Source organism: Thamnophis sirtalis, unplaced genomic scaffold, assembly GCF_051295495.1.
Source record: "Thamnophis sirtalis isolate CommonGarterSnake01/CBP01778 unplaced genomic scaffold, rThaSir2_p1.2 scaffold_2, whole genome shotgun sequence".
In the NCBI taxonomy this organism is placed as follows: Eukaryota; Metazoa; Chordata; class Lepidosauria; order Squamata; family Natricidae; genus Thamnophis; species Thamnophis sirtalis.
The window spans coordinates 112,298,554-112,320,335 of NW_028261382.1; the positions used below are offsets into that span (position 1 = coordinate 112,298,554).

Here is a 21,782-nt window from a genome sequence, read left to right on the forward strand (position 1 = left end):
ACACGAGTGACATTGAGCTGGCCATGCCCACCCTGGACCCAGAGGTCAAACACAACCTTGATGCGGCCCTCAATGAAATAGAGTTTGACACTCCTGGATTAACAGGACTGGAACAAGATTAGGTGGAGGGCAGGCGGGGTGAGGAGAGAAATTCCTGTTGCTGATGTAGAGTTCTTCAGTAAGGACTCTACATCACTACTCCAAGTTGTTGAGAAAGGGGTGGAAGACTATGAAGGTCTGGATGGGGGCGGGGAACAAGTTCTAATGGAACCCAAGTAATCTGGAACTTCTGTCTGTTCTCCTTTGGTGTTAGTTGATCCATGGATGGACGGGCACAAGCTACCCAGCAGCAGCCTTATAACTGGGGGAACTGGTGTGGAACATCTTTCTGGATTTCTAGTTCTGCATGGATCGCATGGTTGGAGGCATTTGCCCATCTGCATCCTTTCTTGGTGCAAGAAGTCCTGCTGAATGGAACCCATGCTTTCATCACTCCCCATGTAGATTACTGTAACGTGCTTTGCATGAGGCTGCTTTTGAAGGCTCTTAGGAAGTTAGAAGTAATCCAGAAAGATGAGAACATATCATGCCTGTAATGTGGGCCCTGCCCTGCCCTGGTTACCAGAATCAAATTTAAGTTGTGTCAACTTACCAAACTCTGGAGTAGCTCCAAGACTGCCTTCTCTGGTTAAATTCCACCTGGCCTGCTAGATCATATAAGGAAGCACTCCTTGCTGATCCAGCTTTCTAGAGGTGGGCCCAAATTACAACTGTTCAAAGCCATTGGCAGCCCACATCTCTCACAAATGAAGGCAGATATATGTGTCCCAGGCTAATGTTGCAGGATCCAATTGGAGTCAGACAGCAGAAACAGAGGTTGATTCTTATTTATTCTCCCAAGCTTTCGGACTCGTGCTGGAGCCCATTCTCACGGAACTTCTCTCTCTCCAGAATGACACTCATCAGAGGTGGGTCTCACATAAGTTTACCACTGGTTCATCACGCATCAAAAATGTGTGCGTGCACATACTTGCTTTGTGAGCAGGTGCGCCTTCTGCACCTGTGCATGGCCTTCCACACATGCATGAACGCCTTCTGTGCATGTGCTTTGCTCACACGCACAGCTTACATGTGCACGGCTTAGAAAACGTGGTTAAATAGGACAGCATATCGCTGGGCCCACCCACAGGTCACCACTACCGGTTCGCCCGAACCGGTCCAAACCGGCTGCATACCACCACTGACACTTGTGCTGGAACCCATCCTCAGGGAACTTCTCTCTCTCCAGAACGACACTCGTGCTGGAGCACAGCCTCCGGGAATTTCTTTCTCCAGAATGATACATTCTGGGGAGGGAGGGAGAGAGAGGGGGGGAGGGAGGGAGAGGGAGAGAGAGAGGGAGGGAGGGAGAGAGAGAGTAGTTCCCGAGGGTGGGCTCCGGCATGAGTCCAAAAGCTTGGAAGAATAAGTCTCTTGTCCTGGTGACTGATTTAGATTGCATCCTGCAAACGAGAAAAATGTTGCTTTTTTGGTGTAGCATTAAAGAGATGGAAGGAGAGAAAAGAGCAGCCCCTCTCTAGAAACTTTAGAAAGTTATTTTTTTTTCTGAAGTTGTTTCAAGAACATCATCTACACTTCTTGTTGTTATCATTTTTCTCTCCTCCTTCCAGTTTTGATTTTGCAATTTGCGCCGTGTGTTGTTTTAACTCTGTCGTATTTGTTTTCACTGGGCCACCGTAAGTGCCAAAGTGTTGCGAGATTGTGGCAGGTTCAAAAATGAGGAAATCGCACAAAGCTTCAAAGGAGGCGAACCATTTGTTATGAAACCAGATTTATTAAAGTTTTTTTGTACAGGAATTTTACAGCTTTCGTCATGATAATCCTCGAAATATGTACATATTTACAGAGTTTCAACAGTGTTATTAACTTTCCACCTACCAAAATATACAGATTTATAGGCAGGTCCAAGGATATTTTTTTTTTAAAAAAAAACTGTATCACAGATACAAATATATTAAAGCAATCACAAGAGCCTTAGTGCAATTAAGGTCAACAACTTTTCACCTCTAATTATCTTGATTTATCAAGTTAGTATTGCCAGCCATCATTCACATTTAATCTGCTCTTTGCTAACTCGGGTTTGTTTAGGGAACACACACACACACACGTTATTAAATTAGAAAAATAGAACTCGGTGACAAAACACTGCATGGGACGTACACAGATGAAGCACACTGAAGCTTGGTAGCCCTTTGATTGATTGATTGATTGATTTGCAAAAGCCTTGAGATAGTATCGCCTGAGATTTTAAAACCTCACTATCGCTTTTTCAGCTCTGTCTATAAGAAACTATGGCTATTACAGTCATTGTATGATGCTTATTTTCCGCAACGGCTTCACAGAACTACATTTCCCATTTGCACCTTGAAAGATAAAAGCTACATAAGTCTGCAGTGTGTTCTTAGCCAGCATCTAAGCCCTTTCCACGTCTAGCTAACGCTACAATTCCCAGCCTGCCTCACCAACAGTCATACTGGGAGTTTTTGAAAGTCACCGATCCTTACTCCTAGCCTACCGGGAGACGGTTTTAGACAAGTAAGCTAAGTGCTTTCCCATCAAACACTCCCTGTGTGGATTCTGCAGACACACTCACAAGCCTGCCCACAGGGAGATTCAGCTTATTTTGGACTGTGATTAGCAAAAGAAACCAACTTATCTTCCAACGATCACAAGCTTCTTTCCATTTTTCCTCTCCGGAGGAGCTACAACTCAGAAACGAGAGTCTGTTTTTTCCACTAACAGGAACCGAAACGAATGTCAGGGAGTTCATTATCCCACTCAGGAAGCTAAAACTGCTTATGCAAAAATGCATGAATGATGGATAAACGGGACCATCTCCTACAGCCAGAAAGAAAGGAGAAAACGCAGGAGGCAGAAGGAAGGAGGAGTTTTATAGATTAGAGTTGGCAAAGTCGAAAGGAAAAGCACGCTGGCATTGCTTCCAGGTTGAGTTACTGGGCAAGGAGAGGGCAGAGGGAGCCAGTGCATTGCATCACGCACTTGCACAAAAAGCCAAAACACAACTTGCCTTTCAGTCTACGCAAACGAGATACAGCTTATCTTCGACTCTCAGGTTAGGCCACCCCACCCTTGGCTGATGTGTTTTCTGTTCGGAGGTTGAGGCAGCTCAGAGAGCGACACCCAGTTCCACAGATACAAGGGAACCAAACAAGGGCCTTTCCGATGACTGCTTGGGAAAGCATGCTTGAAATTGACGGCTTCCGCTAACATTTGGCATCCAAAAAGCCAAGAGTCAGCTTTGAAAGTGTATCTGGAATGACTGGATTCTCACAAGGTGCACGGATGGGGTGTGGTCTTGGGCAGAGAGAGGGGGGGGGGTGTCTCCAAACTCGGCAACTTTAAAACTTGTGGACTTCAAAACTTCCAGAATTCCTCAGCTGGCCATGTTTACCAAAGTGGCCATTCTCACCCTCTGATATCGCCAGCAAAAAGGGCTGGCTGGTTGAGGAATTCAGACAGACAGATTAACAGAGTTGGAAGGGACCTTATAGGTCATCTAGTCCAGCCTCCCACTCAAGCAGAAGACCCTACACCATTTCTGACGAATGGCAATCCAATCTCTTCTTGAAAGCCTCCAGTGATGAAGCTCCCACAACTTCTGAAGGCAACTTCTGTTCCATGGGTTGACTGTTCTCACTGTCAGAAAATTCCTCCTTATTTCTAGGTTGAATCTCTCCTTGTTCAGTTTCCATCCATTATTCCTTGTCGGGCCTTCAGGTGCTTTGGAAAATAGCCTGACCCTTTCCTCTCTGTGGCAGCCCCTCAAATACTGGAACACTGCTGTCATGTCTCCCCTGGTCCTTCTCTTCACTAGACTAATTCTGGGAGTTGAAGTCCACAAGTCTTAAAGTTGCCAAGTTTGGAAGTGCCTGCTCTTGGGTTAGCATACTTGAATGGGCAATGACAAAACCACAATTGGATAGTGGTCGGCTGCTGCCTATTGCTGTCCTATTTAGCCTTGTTTTTTATGTTGCACGCATGCGCGCAAGGTGTGTGAGCGAAGCGCATGTGCGCATGCTCACAACCAGCGGACCAGTTGTTATGGTAAGTCCAGCCCACCTCTGGATAGAAATGTTTTTTCTCTTTCTTTCCTGGAAAACATTTTGTTACTGGCTACGTCAGAGGGTGAGAACGACACCTTTGTAAGCATATACAGATCCTCCCTTGGCTAACACTTGTGCTTAAAGACACCAACATAAACAGTGCATTATTGTCAAGTCACGTGCACACCCACAACTGTTTGACTGCTGAGTCACGGAAGAAGTTGAAAGCTGGTTCCACCTTTCCCGTCAAAGGCAGGCAGCTCCTTGCCTTACGACCACAGCGGAGCCCCAAATTTTTCCGTTGCTAAGCGAGAAAGTGAGCACAGCTGGCTGGGGAATTCTGGGAGTTGAAGTCCACAGGACTTAAAGTCGCCAAGGTTGAGAAACGCTGGTTTAAAGGGTAAGCGGCAGCCTTAAATCTGGATTAACCAAGCTGGGTTTCAAACTGTAAATCCAGCTGTTCAAAAGGCTAAAGCCTCTAAGATCAACAGCTTTTACAAGAAGCGGGACACACAGCCTGTTGCCCTTGAAGTTGGACTGTCTGCGGTCTAGGAAACCAACAAAAAACAACAACAGCTGGACTCCGCCCTGAAAGATACAATAGCCACGCAAGGGAAAAGGACGATTAGAAATCGTTGTCAGACTCCTATTCCACACCTCCATTTTTTAAAAAAAAATATGCCAACCCATCATTCTAGCACTGGGATCACTCCCTGGTCCTGCCCAGCTTTGTAAGAATCACAACTACATTTCGCTCTTACATCACCAGCACAAAAAGATTCTGTAATCGAAGGCCAGCTGGTGATCCTGTCATCTCCATGATGGATGGGAGACAGGAGAATTCCCTGGCACTTCTACTATGGCTAAACTGGGCAGCAAAGTCAGGCCATGTGGATGTGAATAGGCTCAGGGAGCTGAAAAGCTCTTTTCTATTAAGCGGAAGGGAAGAAGGGAAGCGACAGAGGCTGCAATATTTATACAGGAGGCCCTCAACTTAGGACCACAACCGAGACCCAAAATTCCCACTGCTAAGCAAGGCCGTTGTTTAAGTGAGTCACACCCCATTTTGCAACCTGCTTGTTAAATGAATCACTGCGGTTGTTAAGTGAATCAGGCGGTGGCTAAGCAAACCCGGCTTCCCCCGTTAACTTTGTTGGGCTGGGAAGTTCACAAATGGTGAGCAACATGAGGGTGTTGCAACCATCAGAAATGCATGCTGGTTGTGTCACACACCCAAATTTTGATCAAGTGATCGTGGGAATGCTGCAACGCTCATTAAGTGGGACAACTGGTCCTAGCACATTCCCCCCGCCCTCCCGCTGCTGTTGTAACTTTATAAACGGTCGCTAAATGGACCGCTGTAAGTCGAGGCCGTATCGCAAATTCCAGCTAAAGCAAATCTGATTTTCCAATGAAATCCAACATTAGCAAGCAGTTTCACCAGATTGTAGTTCAAATGTTCAGCAATGCTTGCGCCGGATGGAGGGCAGTCCCCCAGACAAGCAAAGGGGAATCCATAGATGTAGCAGGTCAAGATTTCTGTGGACGTGGCCGAAGATATAGAGGTCTTCCACCTGTGGGATAAGTGCATTTGAGATCTCAATCGTCCTGAGCCAGGGGAAGGGTTTCAGGACAGTGATGCATTTACAAGATGGACACACACGTGCGCACCGACACAAAAATGGACACAAAAACGCGGAACGCAAGAGTGACATCTCTCGTCCCCGAGGCAAAGGGAGTAGTAGATGGAACTAGCAAAAGAAGAAGCTCATATCATCGTCCTCCTTCAGTTGCTCCGGGACCACTTGATCAGAAAGCCGTACATCCTGGTCGTCGTACCCAGATTCCAAAACGGCGTCGAACCAAGGGTGGAGCAAAATTTCCGGAGCGGTGAGTCTTTCGGAGGGTTCTCGCCTAAGGAGGCTGCGGATGAGACACCGTGCTTTGGGGGAGACGTGGTCCGGGATGCAGAACTGTCCACGCCGGATTTTGGAAAAGAGGGCGGTAGGATCCGAGTCATGAAAGGGATAACGTCCCACTAGGAGAGTGTACAGCATAACTCCTAAGCTCCAAACGTCAGCCGACTTCCCGGAATAGGTTCCCATTGTGTTTAAGATTTCTGGACTGACGTAAGCCGGGCAGCCGTGTTTGTCTGACAATGCATCGTCCTCTCCTTTCATGATGTGGGTATCTTCCAGGCTTTCGAGTCTCAGCTGCATTCTGGAGGACAGAAGAGGACAAGACTTGAGTTAGAATGTCAGAGAGGCAAAACATACACACTTCTCTCCTAACCAAACATTGGCTACCATTCTGAAATAAAGGTAAAGGTTCCCCTCGTACATATGTGCTAGTTTCTGACTCTAGGGGTGGTGCTCGTCTCCGTTTCAAAGCCGAAGAGCCAGCGTTTTCCGAAGACGTTCTCTGTGGTCATGTGGCCAGCATGACTAAATGCCAAAGGCACATGGAAGGCTGTTACCTTCCCACCAAAGGTGGTCCCTATTTTTCTACTTGCATTTTTACCTGCTTTCGAACTGCTAGGTCGGCAGTTCTGAAATAGCAACCTGCGTATCAAAACACCGCGGAGTGTTTCTACACAGGGTTAATCGGAGAGTTTCTACACAGGGTTAATCGGAGAGTTTCTACACAGGGTTAATCGGAGAGTTTCTACACAGGTTTAATCGGCAAAAGTGATAAAAGTAATGGTTAATTACTTTGGTAATGCTATGGAGTTCGCCTAAGTTCATCAGCCTGTACTCTTTCTCAAGGACATAGGCAATTTTATTATACGCGCGAGCCATTGTTGATCGAATGCCACAGTCAAAATGCTCAGCACGACTTTTGAACCCCGATGGCTCACACGCCTGGGCCATTTGAAAACATTAAACAAAGGGGAAATCATGAGTCGATTGAGTAAAAATGCATTTCTTCTCATTCAGTGTCACAGGGTTATAAAAGGTAGTCCTTGACTTACAACTGTTTGTGTAGTGACCTTTTAAAGCAGAAGTCTTCAAACTTGGCAACTTTAAGACTTGTGGACTTCAACTCCCAGAAGAGCTGAGCGGGCTGGAGAATTCTGGGAGTTGAAGTCCACAAGTCTTAAAGTTGCCAAGTTTGGGGGCCTCTGGTTTAAAGTTACAGCGGCATTGGAAAAAAAAAGAACTTAGGTCCGTTCTTTACACTTATGAACCCGGGGCTCACATGATCAAAATCCAGGCGCTTGGCAACTGACTCGTATTTATGACGGTTGCAGTGTCCTGGGGTCATGCGATTGCCTTTTGCGACCTTGTCAAGCAAAGTCAATGGGGAAGGCAGATTTGGTTAAAACCGTGTGACTAACTTTAACCCCTGAAGTGTTTACCACTGTGGGCTGAGAAAGTTCATCAAATGGGGCCAAAACTCACTTAGTGACTGTCTTGTTTAGTAATGGAAACTGTGGGCTCAACTGTGGTCGTAAGTGGAGAACTATCTGTAACGCAGGTAAAGGGTGTAAATTAGCCATCATTTGCTTCCTTCGAGAATTGTCACCTCTTAAAAAGGGTGGGGGGGAGGAGGAAACACAGCAAAACTTCAACGCACGAATGAGGCCACAAGAGAGCCAGTATCCAACACACAACTATTGTCAACGGGTTGTCAGTCATCAAAGGAGAAAGGAGAGAAGGAAATGACATGTACACGAGAGAGACTCCATTACAGAAGGACACATCTTGGATGAAAGCCAATTTTGTCTTGGTGACATCAAGCCTTAACTCGCTGACGGGATTGCAGCCAAAACTTACATCCCTTTTGTTCCTGAAATAGTTGTCAACTCTCTAGTTCAGTTTATACAACGTCCCCCACCCCTCATTTCACAACCCATATACAGAAGGAACTTTGCAGGTTTCACACCTTTTATGCAGAATTCTCTCCCCCAAATGTTGCATTGCTGGAGTGCTGTTCTTTTATATTTGTGGATTAAATGTTTCCCGGCTTCTGTGGGGTGGGGGGCCGCTTTTATCACACCGTTGGCTGGCCAGCCTCCTTGCCCTGACCTTCCTCCTCCCTTCCCCCTCCTCTCCTAGCTGGTCTTGAACATGGAAAATATGAGTCAGATTGATGACCTGCTCTCCAACCGGCTGGTGAGACCCAAGTTTCACACCTGTGCTTACTAAGGCTAACCTCTTGCCCAATATTGCTTCACCTCCGGGGTTACCAAACACGCTGCGCACACGCACACACACACACAACACCAGCCCTGCGCAATTACTAAGTTTCTAAATTAGCAGCACCGAGTGCAATCTGCTATTTCAGCAAGCGATTCAATTTTATCACCGACAGCCAAGAACACACAACTGTTTCCCTGCAAAGAAGGAACAGTGGCTGTTTTTTTAGGTCAACGTGTACTTTCTGATAGATTTGCCCTCGTTCCCCAGGCCCGCTGGTTGCCAAAGAAGAGCCATTGTTTCGCTGCGGGCTTTCAACCTTGACTTTGATTGACTGATTCACACATGCCTGTTCAACCCTTGTGGAGCGCCCGATGGCCTGAAGTTATGAAGTCACCTAATGGCACTGAAAACACAAAGCGGGAGAACCGCTTCATCCGCGGCGCAGAAACCTAGCTACGCATCTCGCCATGAAAGCTTTCGTTCAGCAACCCCTTTGCCCCAATTGTCACTCTGTGGGCCCACATTCAGGTGTCCAAGCAGGACATTTAATAGAACAACCTGATTTTTTTTTTGTTTTTACAAACCGTGTCCCAAAGGGGCTTTTCCCAGAAGGCTGAAGCGTCTTGGATGAGAAGTGAAACGTTTTCAAAGAGAGAGAGAGGGGGGGAGGGAGGGAGGGATAGAGAGAGAGAGAAAATAGCAATAGCAATAGCAATAGCAGTTAGACTTATATACCGCTTCACAGGGCTTTCAGCCCTCTCTAAGCGGTTTACAGAGTCAGCATATCGCCCCCAACAACAATCCGGGTCCTCATTTTACCCACCTCGGAAGGATGGAAGGCTGAGTCAACCCTGAGCCGGTGAGATTTGAACAGCCGAACTGCAGTCAGCTGAAGTAGCCTGCAGTGCTGCATTTAACCACTGCGCCACCTCGGCTCCCAAGGAAGACCAGTTAGTTGCCTTTTGGAAAAACACAGTTTTGGGGCAACCATGATCTGGCTGATGGAGAATCTCCATAAAGATCTTCACAAAATACTTTCCTATAACAGGTGTGCTCACCTATCTCGGTTAGCCAAAAAAAAAAAAAAAAGAATCAAGCAAATTTGCACAAGGTGTACATGCAATGACTATGAGCATCACGCATCAGAGTGGATGGAAGCACATTTATAAAAACATAGCAATAGGTCCTTGCTTTGCCCACAAAAGCCTATTTTACCCTGCATCTCCTTCCTTTGTCAGCTTTTTGCACCGTGTTCTTAGCAATTATGAGTCCTGGTGGTGCAGTTGTTAGAATGCAGTATTGCATGGTTGACTCTGCCCACTGCCAGAAGTTTGATCCTGACCAGCTCAAGGTTGAGTCAGCCTTCTATCCTTCCGAGGTAGATAAAATGAGGACCCAGATTGTAAGGGATAATAAGGCTGACTCTATAAATTGCTTAGAGAGGGCTGTAAAAGTTTAGTTTAGTTTAGTATCATTGTACCTCGTACAACAAAATTAAAAGCACTATGAAGTGGTGTATATCTAAGTACTATTGTTAATTATTTGTAGCTCCTTTTCCTGCAGACACCAAAGTTGGGGCAATGCACTTGATCTCCTGCTTATTTGCTGTGTTAAAGCTGGACTACATGTTTTGAAAAAGGCAGAGATAGTCCAAATCCACCTCTCAAGCTTTCTTACTCAGCAGCGTCAACTTCCAACTTGCTTTAACGTTTTTATGACGTTATAGGATGAAATAAGGTACAAAATGCAAAAGCAAATAGGAAAACAACAGGGAGGAAGAGAGGAAAGTGAGGGAGGATAAGAAAAAAGAAAGAAAAGGAAACATTGACTCCCGACTCTTTCCGTGGCAGTAAAATAAGGCATTACCATCAAATCACAACGTTTTTGTTTCTTTCATAACAACATGAACAAGCCATTTCTTCCAACTTGCAAGAAAACTGAAATAGATTTTACACACCCATCTCCGCAAATACAATGGCTTACTAAATTCAAAAGCTTCTCTGCATCAGTTGGACAATCATTTAGCCAGCATTGTTTCCATAGGCATTCTTCCCCCTTAAGGGATTCTACCCCACTGCTATTCAGAAGTGCTAATTTGCAGCAGGAGCCCTGAACCTCCCCACACAAAAATCCCTCCAAAAAAGGTTTGGGGACTAAGAGAGACCCAGGAATTAAATGCTAGAAGATGTAATCTCCTCTTAGGGAAAATAATGTTATTATACCAGATAAGACATGGAGACTCCAGTCCATAGTGAGGTGCTACCCCACCCAGATTGAAGAATTCAGAATTAGGCTGGGAATAATTTTACCTTGATGTAACCCAGAACAATCAGCAGCTCCTTCACCCAAACCAAAAACACTGAAATTAAACACCAAAGGCTTTAGAGCCTGCATGCGCATACAGGGAGAATTAACGACACAATCCCTAGCATTCACAAGCAACTCTGCTCCATCACTTCAAAGCAATGTGCGGATCGCAGCAATCAGGCGTGAAATTGCTTTGGATGCCAAAAGCAGGACTCCCACCAAGTTCAAATGGGCTGCTTTTTCCTACCTATTCTGGGCCTGCTGACACATGACCCAACCACAGTTATCTTCAAAGAAGGGGATCTCAAAAGCCCCTCCCTTCTGCCCTTGGCGCTCTTTCTTTTAAGGGGTCCTGCAGTTTTATCTTCAGAGGAGGGGAAAGAAAAATAACCTTGCATTGTTGGCACAGTTGTGAGGTTGGGTGGAGCAGCGTGCACCCAAGCCTGTGGAACACATCCATGAAAACTTCACAATGTTTTCTCTCCACCTGCCCTTAGGGCCAAGAGTAACAGAGTTGGAAGGGACCTTATAGGTCATCTAGTCCAACCCCCCACCTCCCGTCTCAAGCAGGAGACCCTACACCATTTCTGACAAATGGCAGTCCAATCTCGTCTTGAAAGCTTCCAGTGATGAAGCTCCCACAACTTCCAAAGGCAACTTCTGTTCCATTGATTGAAAATGTCTCCTTATTTCTAGTTTGAATCTCTCCTTGGTCAGTTTCCATCCATTATTCCTTGTCTGGCCATCAGGTGCTTTGGAAAATAGCTTGACCTCCTCCCCACTCCTCTCTGTGGCAGCCCCTCAAGTATTGGAAGACTGCTATCAAGTCTCCCCTGGTCCTTCTCTTCACTAGACCAACCATGCCCAGTTCCTGCAAACGTTCATCATATGTTTTAGCCTCCTAATCATCCTGGTTGCTCTTCTCTGCACTTTTTCTAGAGTCTAAACGTCTTTTTTTATAGTGTGGTGACCAAAACTGGATGCAGTACTCTAGGTGTGGCCTTAGTAAGGCTTTATAGAGTGGTGTTAATACCTGATTGTATCCCTCTGTTAATGCACCAATTCTTTCAAGATGCCCAATAAACTGGGCCAACTCACAGCTAAAACATCGCACATTGTGATTAACCCAAACTACAGGATTCGTTCTCTAAGAATACAATGCAAACCTACACTGGGGGTAGGAGGGAGATGGTGCCGAGCTGTGCATGGCAGGTAATCCTCGACTTACGGCCGTTTGTTTAGGGAGGTTCAAAGTTACAACGGCACTGGGGAAAAAGAGAGTTATGGCAGTTTGTCCCACTTACGACCGTTGCAGCATCCGCATAGTCACCTGATCAAATTTCAGAGGCTTGGCAACTGACTCAACAACTGACTCTTATTTATGACGGTTGAAGTGTCCCCAGGGTTATGTTTTGCAACCTCCTGGCAAGCAAATTCCATGGGGAAGCCAGATTCACTTAACAACTGCATCACTAACTTAACAACTGCAGCGATTCACTTAATCACTGGGGCAAGAGAGGTTGTAAAATGGGGCCAAACCCACTAACTGTCTCGTTTAGCAGCAGAAAATTTGGGGCGAATTGTGGTCGTAAATCGAGGACAATCTGTATTAAAACTTGATGGTCAACCGTATTCCTTCTACATCAAACCAAGGTGGCATGTAGGCCTTCAAGGCTCAAGACCTTATTGAACAATAAAGGGCACACAAACAGGTTGTACACAATTGCAGAAAACACACTCAGTACTTCCCATTGTAGGCTTACACTTACAGGCTAAGCCTGTAACCTCTCTCTGTAGCTTCCGTCCTCCCCTCCCATTCATAACAGGTTCTTTATATAATTCTCATTTGCCGTCAATGCCCAAACACAATTCATTTAAATGCATGACACTTAAAAGTACATCAATCTTTAATTCATGTCTATTCAGCCGCACACCTAACCTTGTAATCTAAGTCAAACCGCATGGGACAAAGTCATTCGTAGACCAGTTATGCTAGTTTCTTCCTTTTTGTTTGTTTTTTTTAAAAACTTGTTTGGATGGAAGCCAATTAACTATTGGGAACTTCAGCTCAATCGAGACAATGCATTTTGGATTTCAAACAGCTCGCCTCCCACCCTCATGCCAGCAGCCGGAGTCTTTGTTAGTTGACATTAAGGTATTCCACTTAGCAATCAGAATCGCGTCCCCGGTTCTGTACCAAATTTATTTGTTTGCAAATATGGCAACTTAAAGAGCCACAGCATGCATGGCCTGAGGTGTACAATTGAGCCTCAGTGAAAAAGCTTAACATCCAAGCATCCGACAAGGATTAACCTAGTCATGTGTGCCCCTGCTGAGAAGCCAGGGTCTGGCACCAAACTGCCAGTTCACAACTCTGGGAGAAGCAGGCTTCGTTTATAAGCCATCCTGCATTATGTATTTATTTGCGCCAATAAGAATGTAGATTTTTTTTTTTAAAGCACAAAAATGATCTTGAGGTGGAAAGAATTGCAATTTAAATAAACAAACATGCGTGCGGCTCTAGGAACCTTTTTGCGATGTCGTTGGAAAGGACATTTAAGTGATATTTGTGGAGGAAGAAAAATGTAGAAGAAAGCAGTCCGATAAAAATAGCGCCGTTAGCAGGGGTGGGTTTCACTTATTTTTACCACCGGTTCTCTCTGTGTGCACACCTTCCGTGCATATGCCTGGCCTTCTGTGCATGGCTTTGCTTTTGCACACACCTTCCGTGCATGCCTCAAAAACATGGTTAAACAGGATGGCATAGCACCAGGATGAGTGGGCAGGCCCACACCGGATCTCCGCTACCAGTTCGCCTGAACCGGTCGGAACCGGCTGAATCCCATCTCTGGCCATTTGGTTCAAAGTCTAAAAAAATAGCCCAAGGAGGTCAGGAAAGGAGAAACTATGTTGGGTTCCAAAAATTATTTGTGCTCTGCCTACATGGCAATCATTCAAAATTCAACCCTTCACTAGACCAGTGTTTCTTTTCAACCTTGGACGATATGTGGACTTCAACTCCCAGAATTCCCCAGAATGGATCAATCATCCCATACATAGCTACTGGGTTAATGGAAGAGTCAAAGTCTCCATTACAGGTGGTCTTCGACTTACAACTGGCCGTTCCAAGTTATGACAGACCCCGCCCCAAAGCATCTTATAACCCAGATTCAAAGTTTTGATGCCTTTCCCTGGAGTGGCACGTTGGGTAAACCGGCCTGCAGTTACAGCTGTTAGTAGCTGTTAGTGGTCTTTTTTTTTTTGCCTGAAACTTGAATTTATATCTAATTTCCAGCAACAAAATACACATTGGGAACAATGGGTTCACTTAACGACTATGACATCCGCTTAATGCCAGCCGCAAAAAGGTCATAAGCTTGGGGTCAGTTACATGAGTGTCTTGGCTTACGACCCTCATAACATTCAACGGAAATTCTCAGCTCCCTTCTAGTCGTAGGTCAAGGACCACCTGTCTATATAATTTGCTGTCTACTTGTTCAGCCTGTTTTGCCGATCTAAAAAGACAGGCAAGATTGTGTCACAGTTGGGGCATTATTTTATGGCTGCTCTTTGTTACAGGGCTGAATGCTTTATCTTCCTTGACCTCACAACCACCCAATGAGTAATCCACAACTCCTATTAGTATTTTTATAGCAGGAACAATGCATTAGGAGGGGGAGTAATGGCACCCAAGTCAGCCCTATGCCATGTCCTTGGCCTGGAGGGTGCCAGCAAACCAAGGTGCCAGTGCTTCTTGTTAGACAGGAAGCAGGCTAGGCTGGCTGGGGAATTCTGGGAGTTGAAGTCCACACATCTTCAAGACGCCATGGTTGAGAAACACTGCCCTAGACCCTTAGATATTCTTCCGTGTAATAGTTCTTTGGATCCCAGCCAGAAGTGAGGGAACTGTTTATATAACATAAATGTTGGACTTGAAATAAGAAAAGGGAAGGTCGTATTTTGTGCCTGGGATGAGCGTTGTCCCTTGAATGCGCTCTGCCTCTCTGCCCTTCCCAACAGCATGAAGGGTATAATTTCACAGGGTGATCATCAGAATCATTGTGGCTTGATTATTGTGGGAGGTGTTATCGGATATTATTCCCTATAGAAAAGATAAAAAAGTTTCCCCAGGCTGGATGGACATCTTTTCCTCATTCTAAAGAGGCCTATTTGGTACAGAGAACTGCTATATGATTCACAGCAGGGGTCAACAACTGGCCCGCCATGGGCCAAATCCGGCCTAGTGATGAAAAACAAAACAAAACAAAGGCTACAGTTAAGCATTAGATGTGGCAATTGGGAGCACATGGTCTGAGGATCCTCCAACCATCACATAGGGCCCGTCCGCTCACCTTTCTTCATTAGAAAACACAAATTTCCTGAGTTTGAGGTCCCCCAGCACAATGGCTGACTGGTGGCAGTGAGCCACTGCAGAGACAATCTGTTTGAAGAGTCTGGCGGCTTCCTGCTCCGGGAGACGCTTGCAGCTCCTAACATAGGAATGCATGTCGCCAAAGTCCTTGTCGAAAAAGACGTACGCCTTTGTGTCTCCCAGGATGACCTCCACAATCCCAGTGATGTTTCGGTGTGATGGCAACTGGATGTAAGGCCTGATTTTGTCCTGGTAGTGTTTGAGAGGGAAGACCTAGAGATGGAACCAAGTGGGGAGGGAGAAAGAAGAGAGGGAGAAGAGATTAAATAAGGTTTTATTGGCGTTTACAAGCAGCATGATATATTCTCTTGATGGATCCTGATCAAAATATCTGCAGTCGTGGGGGTCCTTGGTGTTGTCTGAGCTTGGTTACTTTCTTGCAGACATTTCATTACCCAATTAGAAAACATGATCAGGATTTTATTAGAAACCCCACTCTCTTCTAGCCCTGATGGTGTTACCTAGTGGGGTAATGAAACGTCTACAAGAAACAGCCAAGCTCAGAGAGCACCCAAAATCCATGAGTTTAATCCGGAGTTACAAATATTATCTTCTATTGGTATCTCTACCTTCATTAATCCATGTTCCTACAATTACTAGTAAATAGGGGACTCTCCATCAAATGACCCACCAAAGAGGAGATAGCAGAAGGTGCCACCTTGAAGAACGCGGCTATGATCCAAACAGAACAGCACGGAAAAAGAGAGACAAATCAAGCTTATGGAAAAACTATACACTTCTTGGAACAGGTAACTGAAATAAGACACATTTTGTTTCCGTGCAAATGTATTTAGATGAGGACGGGGGATTCATTTTGGGAAGATGATGGAATAACAATAATCCAAAGGAGCTGAAAGACAGGCAACTTGAACCACCTCCCAAACTGCTGAACTATGACATCCCTCATGTCCCAAGATCCGCGTGGTGTCTTGGCCTGCTAAATTTTGGAAATTACTAACCTCCTAGAGCAGGGGTCAGCAAACTGTGGCTCTGGAGCCGCATGTGGCTCTTTCATCCCTCTGCTGCAGCTCCCTGTCGCCAGTCAATTCCACAACTGATAGGGATTTCAGTTAGGACAGGTAGAGGAAAAAGGATGCCGCGCTAGGAGACTCTATAGTGGGAGGACCGGAAATCTGGTTGGCTTCAGAATTGAACGGGGGGCTTCCGGTTAGGACCTTTGTGGCTCTTTGAATGTTTAAGGTTGCCGACCCCTGTCCTTGAGGTATACATAGGGATCTTCCTGAGCTAGAGAAAACTTCTGCCTGTAGAGCATCCGGCATTAAATACTTATCATGGACAGCAAGGAAAGTCTTAGTTCCCTAACAAGGACAAGAAGTATCTGTCAGCCTCTGTACAATGCTGACAGTATCCAGCTAACAGCCTACTGAAAACATAATACCAAATAAATCATACCCTGATCTAATCTGGGAAAGCAGTTCTGATGTACCGTATTGTTTTGTGGATAACTCTCTCCAGACGCCGCTTAAATATCACACCCCTTTGCGATAAAACTTTTAATATCTGCAAATTCCTGCTTTTTGCATTCGAGGAAGAGGGGAAAAAAAAAACCTCCAGCCCTGAATCTTTTGCACACTCACTGTAAACACTGGCCAGCAGTTCCCTGCCAGCAGGTATGTACAGTATGCTCTCCAGAGCGTCAAGGAAAAATGAAGGGGAGGTGTGTTGGGGGGTGGTGGTGTTGAAGAGCTATTAAAAGCCACCCAGTGAGTCAAACAAAGGTGAAGGCAACCAAGCTGAAATTTCAAAGCACAGCAAAGCATTTAGGCAAGGAAGAAGGGGATTAAAAGCCTCTCATACTTTATTCACAGATATTTTGCAAGACTGCAGTCATGTTCTGGGACTTGCGAAGAGCTTACTCACATCCTAAGCCAAACTGGAATCGGTGACTCTTCCAACTTGGCACAAACTCCCAGGGAGGAAAATATATTGCAAAGGGTCTCCCAACAATCACACAGACACACACACACAGCCTCTTCTTCCTAGCTACTTTCTCTCTTGGCCGTCACCATCATCATCAAAGTCCTCTACCAGAAGCCACACACACACACACACACACACACACACACACACACACATGTACAACTAAAGTGATGCTAGCTAGGCTGTACCAGTCTGGTTGCAAACCCAGCGGAGGTTAAAAATAAATACTTCCAAGAGGATGGGGTGATTTTCCTGATTTGGAAGAGAGCAATTCTCACCACAGGTCATTGCCGAAGAAGAGTTTGCAAGCCAGAACAGGCAAGTCTTCTAAAAGATTCACAAGCCGGATGTAGGGGCAGCTAGCGAACACATGGCTCCCTGCATTGCCTCCACTCCCAGTCCAACAAAACAAAATTCTATCCACCCACTTACGTTCCTGTTCTTCTCTTTTCTCTGTTATTATCTGCGCTATGTTAGAATGCAGATTGTAAGGTGTATCAGGGAAGTCCATCTGGCAACTTGAGAGGGTAACCAGAGTCACGCCTGCTAGTAACTACACTTTAAGGAAGAACAATGCAGAGTTCTAACTATATTTAGGCTGTTTCTAAAAGCAGGAGAAAAGCAGAGGACGGTTAGAAGTGGAGGTCAATAATCAAAAGAGCAGTGTTTCCCAACCTTGGCAATTTTTAGGAAGTGTGGACTCCGATTTCCAGAATCCCCAGCCAACATGCTTAATAACTTTGGTGACTTTTAAGATGGGTAGACTGGCAGGGGAATTCTGGGAGTTGAAGTCCACCTACCTTTAAAGTTGTCAAGGTTGGGAAACCCTGCTGTAGAGCAGGGATCTCCAAATTTGGAAACTTTTCAGACGCGTGAACTTCAATTCCCAGAACTCCCCAGCCAGTCCAACAGATCTTAAAGTTAAGCATGCCAGCTGGGGATTCTGAGAATTGGAGTTCACAAGTCTTAAAAATTGCCAAGTTTTTTTTTTTGGGGGGGGGGGAAACCCCTGCTCTAAAGGGAGGAGTCAATTATTTGGCCAGATTTTGATTTGAATGCTCTCCTGCATCACAAGAGTTCCACCGTGGACTTTTAAGCAGGGGTGAAATTCAGCAGGTTCTGGAGAACCAGTGGCAGAAATTTTAAGTAGTTTGGAGACCAGGCAAATGCCACTTTTGGCTGGCCCCAGAATGGGGAGGGAATGGAGATTTTGCAGATTTTGCAGAATGGGCATGTGACAAGGCCTTGAATTATATAGACTTTGTGATAATGGATCTCATAGTAAAATAGCAATAGCACTTAGACTTATATACCATTCCATAGTGGTTTATATCACTCTCTAAGCCAGGGGTGTCAAATTCAATTTCATTGAGGGCTGCATCAGGATTGTGTTTGATCTTGAGGGGCCTGGGTGGGTGTGGCAATGGAGAGTGTGGTCATTTTGACATCACACATGTCACACACCCACAGAACCGGTAGTAATAAAAATTGAATTTCACCACTGCTTTTAACGCTGGAGCAGCCCCATTTGTTTCAAACGGTTCTGCAGAAAAGAGCAAGCCAAAGAGCCGGGATTGCCCGGCAGGTGGCAGCAGGAAGCTTCACGGCTGTAGCTTCGGCCTCCTCTCTCTCTCTCTCTCTCTCTCCCGCAAAGGAGAGGAAGCAGAGGGAGGCACAGTGCGTGTTTTATTTAAAGAGCCGAGGAGAACCACCTCATGGAAAACTTGGAAAGCTCTCCGCTGCTAGTGGAGTCCTGCTTGCGTACTAGGCTGCGAGGAGGCGAGCAGAAAACAAGAGGATGACGGAGGAAAACCTTAACCCTTCCTTACTCCCAGGACCTTTCCCGGTGCAGTTAAAAATATACACAACACACACACACACACACATACAACGCACGCATCCACTTCTTTTTCTTGCAGGGATTCGCTTCTTCAAATATCGCAGGGGAGGGGGAAACCTTTCTAGGCCAAAGTCTGCGCTTGCAAAGCGCAGCGCAGCCGAATCGGGTCCCTAGGAGGAAATTAAGAAAGGCATCGCTTTTTGCAGGTATCCCACCCACCCGCCCCTTCTTTCTTTCCCGGGACCTTCTTTTTTGTCCCGATTCCGGCACAAACCGATGCCTTCTCGGCTTTCGGATGTAGGTTTCCTCGAAAGAACCCCCCCCCCCCCAAACACTCTAGGCGAGCTGGGTTTTTGTGTGTGTCTGTCCTTTTGCTTTTTTAAAGGTCTCTTTAAAAGCAAAAAGGCAGAAAAGAAGCCCGTGGGGTTGGAGAGGCAGTTTTCGGACTAACTTCTCATTCTACGTTGTCTCCCCCCCCCTCCACGTTCACACAAACACACACAAACGCACACTGCACGCACCCACCCCAAAATGCTCAGACCCGTCCTATGCAGCACATTACTTGTCCTAAAAGAAACGCGGCGGCTTTTTCTTGCAAGCTATTATTATTATTATTATTATTATTATTATTATTATTATTATTATTATTATTATTATTATTATTATTATTATTGCGACCTGGCCATCGAAACTACACGACTATGGATGAAGCATGTAACAGTGATACCTATTGTTATGGGGCACTTGGCACCATGTCCAAGAATTTTACAATATACTAATAATACTAATAATAATAATACTAATAATAAAATACATCAAGAAATTGCAGCTTCCTGCAATAACACCTGCAGAACTGCAAAAAACTGCGCTACTCGGAACATCTTATATTTTAAGAAGGTCCTTGGTTGATACCTAGGACGCTGGCAGCAAACCGTATCAGCCATTAGCACCAGTCACTGGTATCTGTGACACATCTTTAAATGTTCACTTGACTGAGTTTCATGTTTAACGAATGAAGTATATCATAATAATAAAAATAATTCTTTAGGATCAGGGCTCAAGATATGCACCGTGAGATTGGCCGAGCTCCCTTCAACCAATTCAAGTCAGATCTTCGCTTTGCGATGCACAACATCTGATCCGGCTGCCCTTGAAACGCCGAGTATTCATCACAACCGAGTCCCATTCGGGGCGAAGAAGCGCCGCGCTCTTGGTCTCCCCACCGAAGAAGGTCGCTTCGCCCCCCCCCCCAGCCCCCAAACCCCGAAGAAGGAGGTTGCAGAGGCTCCCCAGATCGCGCCGGCTTTCCCGGCCCCGCGGCTTACCTTGCAACGCAGCTCCCGGCCGGTGTTGATGTCGAGCGCCCTCGAAACGTGTTCCCGGTCGAGCAAGGGCAACAAAAGGTAGCCGGCCACCAAGCTGGGGCCCTGGGCGCTGGAAGGCGACCCTTCGCCGATGGGAGCCGGCGGGACCGGAGCGCAAGGCGACCCGGGCGCGCTGAGACAATCCTGAGGGACCGAGCTGGTGTAATCGACGGCCAAGCGGGCGCACTTGGCGGCGGCCGGAGCTTCCTCGCTGGCGGCGGCGGCGTCGTGCAAAAGCAGGCGCTTGGCAGGGGCGCTCCGGCAGCGGGGAGCGGCCGCCGGCGGGTGGAGAAGCGCGGCGGGGCTGCGGGGTTCCAGCTGGCGGCTCATGGAGCTGGAAGGCGGCGGGCGAGCAGGCAGGAGGACCTCGAGCTCCTGCGCCAAGGAAGCCGGACGGCGCCGGGAAACGAGGGAAGGGGCCGAGCGGGCTCTCGCTGCCTTCTTCTCCCGGCTGCTTCACCCGCTCCGTCCGCCCACCCTCCGCCTTAAAGGTAAGCAGCAGCAACAGCAGCAGCCGAGCGTTGGGCGATGCCGTCCGGGCTGGCGCGCATCCCTTCCTGGCAGCCCCCGACAGCAGCTCCGAGCGCGCCCAGCCGCCCTCACCGTCTGCCGGCGCTTCTGCCAAACTCCTGGGAGCGCATCGAAGGGCCCCGTGACGCAAAGGGAAGTGGGCGGGGCCGCGGGGCTGCCAGCCCGCCGGCTCATTGGCGGCTGCGGCTCCATTCAGAAGACGCGGGAGCGAGCGGGCGGGCGGGCGGGGACGCGCTTTCTCTCTCTCTCTCTCTCTCTCTCTCTCTCTGCCAGCCGGAGGTTCCCGCGAGCGAGCCGTGAGGCGCGGGGCTGCGCTCCCCTCAGAGACCCAGCCAGCAACTCACCGTAGCTGAGGGGACAATTCAAATTTAATTATTTCACATGATTTTTAAAAACTTACTTTTTTGCCATTCACATTTTGTTTGGTCCCTCCTTTGGCGTGCTTTATTTAATGATTCTATTTGACTAGGACTCCTACTCCTACTAATAATAATAATAATAATTATTATTATTATTATTATTATTGTTGTTGTACAATTGTATCACAGCGGCCAGTTGTTTCGCCGGATTTGGCATTGGTTACTAGTCGGGCCCCACCCAGGGGCCTAGGACGTCGTAACGTATTTTCGTAATATGCGTGCAGATCCAAGCAGTGCGGCTTTTTGCATTTGACTGATGGTGATTTTGTCAATTTTTAACTGTTTTAAATGTAATTCCAGTGCTTTTGGAATAGCACCCAGTGTGCCAATTACCACTGGAATTACCACTGCTGGTTTGTGCCATAGTCGTTGAATTTCGATTTTTAAGTCCTGGTATCTTGCGATTTTTTCATGTTCCTTCTCGGCGACCCTGCTATCACCTGGTATTGCGATGTCTATGATTGTGACCTTATTTTTCTCAACCAGTGTGATGTCTGGTGTATTATGCGCCAGTATTTTGTCGATTTGTATACGGAAATCCCACAAGATCTTGACCATCTGATTTTCGGTGACTTTTTCAGGCTGATGTTCCCACCAGTTTGTTGCTGTTTTAATATTATAATTTTTGCACAAATTCCAATGGATCATTTGTGCTACTGAATTGTGTCGCAATTTATAATCA

At 46.5% G+C, this 21,782-nt stretch overlaps 1 protein-coding gene across 1 annotated transcript; it reads right to left on the reverse strand.

The window, feature by feature from the left end:
- Positions 1-1,814: 1,814 nt before the first annotated feature.
- Positions 1,815-20,757, reverse strand: TRIB1 (tribbles pseudokinase 1). The gene is made up of 3 exons (XM_014051615.2): positions 20,112-20,757; positions 14,926-15,218; positions 1,815-6,344 (listed from the first exon to the last, which is right to left on the reverse strand). The coding sequence occupies exons 1-3, from the start codon at positions 20,478-20,480 to the stop codon at positions 5,876-5,878; spliced, it is 1,131 nt and encodes a 376-aa protein (XP_013907090.2). The 5' UTR covers positions 20,481-20,757; the 3' UTR covers positions 1,815-5,875.
- Positions 20,758-21,782: the final 1,025 nt, after the last annotated feature.

Bases quoted from the DNA above. Each gene is read 5' to 3' on its own strand.
- TRIB1 (XM_014051615.2), bottom strand. From the start codon at position 20,480: ATGAGCCGCCAGCTGGAACCCCGCAGCCCCGCCGCGCTTCTCCACCCG. The intron at 15,219-20,111 runs GTAAGCCGCGGG...TTCCATCTCTAG, and splicing joins GCCGGGAGCTGCGTTGCAAG to GTCTTCCCTCTCAAACACTA. The intron at 6,345-14,925 runs GTGAGCGGACGG...TCTGTCCTCCAG, and splicing joins GTGTTTTCTAATGAAGAAAG to AATGCAGCTGAGACTCGAAA.